We start from the raw sequence: 3,048 nt of genomic DNA, 5'->3' as shown, positions 1-3,048 counted from the left end.
ACCCTGCCCCGCCCCCCAGTCGAGCACAAGATCGACACTCTGGTGGCGGCCCCTGCTGCTGTAGAGGAGGCCCTGGCCTCCCTCATAGTGGACCACCAGGTGGGGGGAGACCCTCGGCTGGCCCGGGGCCGTGGGCGGCGGTCTGGGGGGCATAACCGACGGCGCCGCCACTTGCACCATGCTAGCGCACCACCTGCCTTGCCCCGGTGGCGCCCTGTGGCGAACCGCTGCCGACCGGCGCCTCGTCCCTTGCCGCGGCGGCCCCCCACTCCCCAGGACCCCGCGCTGCAGTACCGCGCCCTGCTGACCTACATCAAGAGGATCTACCACCCCTTCCTGCTCAGGGAGCCCCAGGTGACCGCAGGGCGGGCAGCAGAGCGGGGAGCGGCCCAGAAGAGACATGCACTTCAGGGGACGCACAAACACACACACACACACACACACACACACACACACACTCACACCAGGTGTCTATCAGTGGCGGCAAGGTGGTGGCTGCCTGGATCTACGACGACCCGCGCCTCGCAAACACCAGCCACGCCCGCCACCAGGTGCGGCCCCTCGCGGGGCGGGGCCCGCGGCGCACCCGCACACTGACCAGCGCGCGCCGCTCCCTCCCTCAGCCGGGGCACCCGGCGGTCCGCTGCCGAGGCGATTCTCGCTGCGCCGCGCCGCGTGCATGGACTGTTGCAGCCCAGAAGCATGGACTGTTGCAGCCGACCATGCAACCCAGCCATTGTATTGACAGCGACGCTGTCTACAGCACTCACTAGTCCAGTCAAGCCAGTCCCCTCAACCGGGGGTTGAAATGCCATGGTAATTCATCACACCCCTTGTCACGTGTCGTTGAATCGAAACACACATCATCCCATCCACCCCCCCCCCCCCGCCACCACCAGGGTGGTGCGTTCCTAGTGGTGCCCAGCCTGGCTGAGCTGGAGGGCGCCCTGCCCGCGGTCGCCCACGCCATGTCGGCGCTCGGCACAGACTGCGCCGGCGGCACGCTGCACGTCGCCGTGTGCGGTGGGCGCCGCCGCGCGCGCGCTCGCGCTGGCGCCCGCGCTCTCGGCGCTTCGATGCGTATCCGCACTTTGGGGGATGCCCTCTGCCGGCCTCTCCCCCTTGCTGCGGCATAGCAGTCAAGAGCCCTCGCAGACACCAAAGCCGCAGCCTGAGTCCCGCTCTCTTGAAATCCCGGTGACAGGACCGCCCACAATAGTCTTCAGCAGCCGGTTCACTGTCCCAAACCCCCTGTTTTTTCAAACCCCCAGGGTCAGATGCGGTGAAGCTGTCGCCTGGCGCTGAGCAGCTGCTGGCCGGCGGCGCCCTGGGCGCGGCCGAGCCCGGCGCAAAGGTCTTCAGCTCCGCAGAGCTCATATCCCACGACGCCCCCGCCGCGGCCGCCGCCCACGGCAACGGCAACGGCGCCGCGGCGCTCGCGCGGGGCGCGGGGATGGGGCCCCAGGAGAAGGCGCGGCGCGTGGCGGCGGCGGTGGCGGACGCCAAGGCAACGCTGCGACGCCTGCAGGTGCGTGTGTGGGGGGTGGGGTCGGGGCTGGTCCGGCTGGGCTTAATGCCTCCTGCTTACCTGGCTGCGCGTGTGGGCCGACCACGTGCATGCGGGTTTTTGAAACCTCGTGAGGGGCTGCCAGACATCACGCCCTGCACACGCCCCCAGCCTGGGACGACGCCGCCCGCTTGCTTTCCCCGCTGCCTTCCGGCCGCAACGCCCGCCGCCAGCGGCCGAGCCTGCCCCCACATAGGACAGCGCTCCCCGTGCCCCGCGCGCCCAACAGAATCATATGCCGGCGGCCCCTCAGCCACGGCGGCCCCTCCTTGCCCCACTTCACCCAAACCAACCCAACTGAAACCAACCAACCGGGCCAACGCAAACGACCCTCTCACCCCGCCCAGGTTGCCACCGTGAGCGTGCTGGCCCCCGGCATGAGCACGATGCCGCTGCGCAGCGGCTTTGTGTGGGACGAGGCCGCAGACTGCTTCAAGTACGACCCCTTCCTCCGCCAGGTGCGCGAATGGGGCAAATTCTGCCATGCTGCCACGTATGTGCTGCGTCTGCTGCACCAGGGCGCCGCGCGTGCTGCGGCTGCCGCGGTGCGCGCGGGGCTCTACGCGTGAGTGCATAGATGGGGGTCCGGTCGCCGCAGGCGTAAGCAGCAGTAGCTGACTTTTGGGTGCCTTGATACAAGAAAGGGAAAGCACACGCACGCGCATGTGTGCGCACAACACACACACACACACACACACACACACACACACACACACACGCACACATGCACACACACACACACACACACACATGCACACACACACGCACCACCCTACACCCAGGTGGAGGGCCCCGTGGCGCGCCTGCTTGAGCTGGACAAGCTCTCCAGCCAGCAGGTCGCCTACACCCCCAGCCGCAACAGGCAGTGGCACATGTACGCCTGCAGCGACAGGGAGCCCAGGGGGCCCGAGCTCAAGCGGCTCTTCCTGCGCGGACAGGTGCGCGGGAGACTACGCAATTCTCAACCCCCCCCTTCCCCATTCAACAGCGCCCCGTCTGCATCCCTGTGGGACCACTCACGAGCGCGACATCGCGAGTAGAGGCGGCTGTGAGGTGTGAAGCTGCGTGAAAGCTCGTCTCCTGGTGCGCCCGCCGAGCCACGCCCCCACGGCGCCTGGGGACCGCCCCCTCTGCCATCGCCCCCCGGCCCGCAGGTGCGGCAGCTGGGCCACCCTGCGCTGCTGGCGGCGCAGTACAGCGGCAACACGCCGGCCGTCGCCGCCGCAGCGGTCAAGGAGCTCGAGGAGGCCCTGGTGCGCAGCAGGGAGGACTGGAAAAATCATAATCTGCACCTGCATGCTTGTGCATACAGGGCCAAAGCGCGCAGCGCGTGCGCTCCTCCTCGGGGCTGCCTCCCGCCGCCCCACAGCCAGCCACCGAGCCGGGGCGCGCGTGTTCCCCTGGCCGCGCGCGCCCCGGCCCTGCGCCCGCCCCCCACGCCGAGGCGCGGATCCCCTTTCAGCCCCTGATCACCCCCAACC

The 3,048-nt window shown here is 69.1% G+C and overlaps 1 protein-coding gene across 1 annotated transcript; it reads left to right on the top strand.

The window, feature by feature from the left end:
• Positions 1-178: 178 nt before the first annotated feature.
• On the top strand, positions 179-3,036 carry MNEG_15704 (hypothetical protein; the record flags this gene model as incomplete). The annotated part of the gene is made up of 8 exons (XM_014035825.1): positions 179-244; positions 468-551; positions 900-1,023; positions 1,272-1,528; positions 1,915-2,025; positions 2,350-2,505; positions 2,722-2,820; positions 2,941-3,036. 8 exons carry the CDS (start codon positions 179-181, stop codon positions 3,034-3,036), a joined length of 993 nt encoding a protein of 330 aa, XP_013891279.1.
• Between the last annotated feature and the right edge of the window lie 12 nt (positions 3,037-3,048).

This window comes from Monoraphidium neglectum, assembly GCF_000611645.1.
Source record: "Monoraphidium neglectum strain SAG 48.87 unplaced genomic scaffold scaffold05580, whole genome shotgun sequence".
NCBI classification, from domain to species: Eukaryota; Viridiplantae; Chlorophyta; class Chlorophyceae; order Sphaeropleales; family Selenastraceae; genus Monoraphidium; species Monoraphidium neglectum.
The sequence above is the reverse complement of the archived record's forward strand: the minus strand, read 5'-3'. Positions and strand labels throughout refer to the sequence as shown.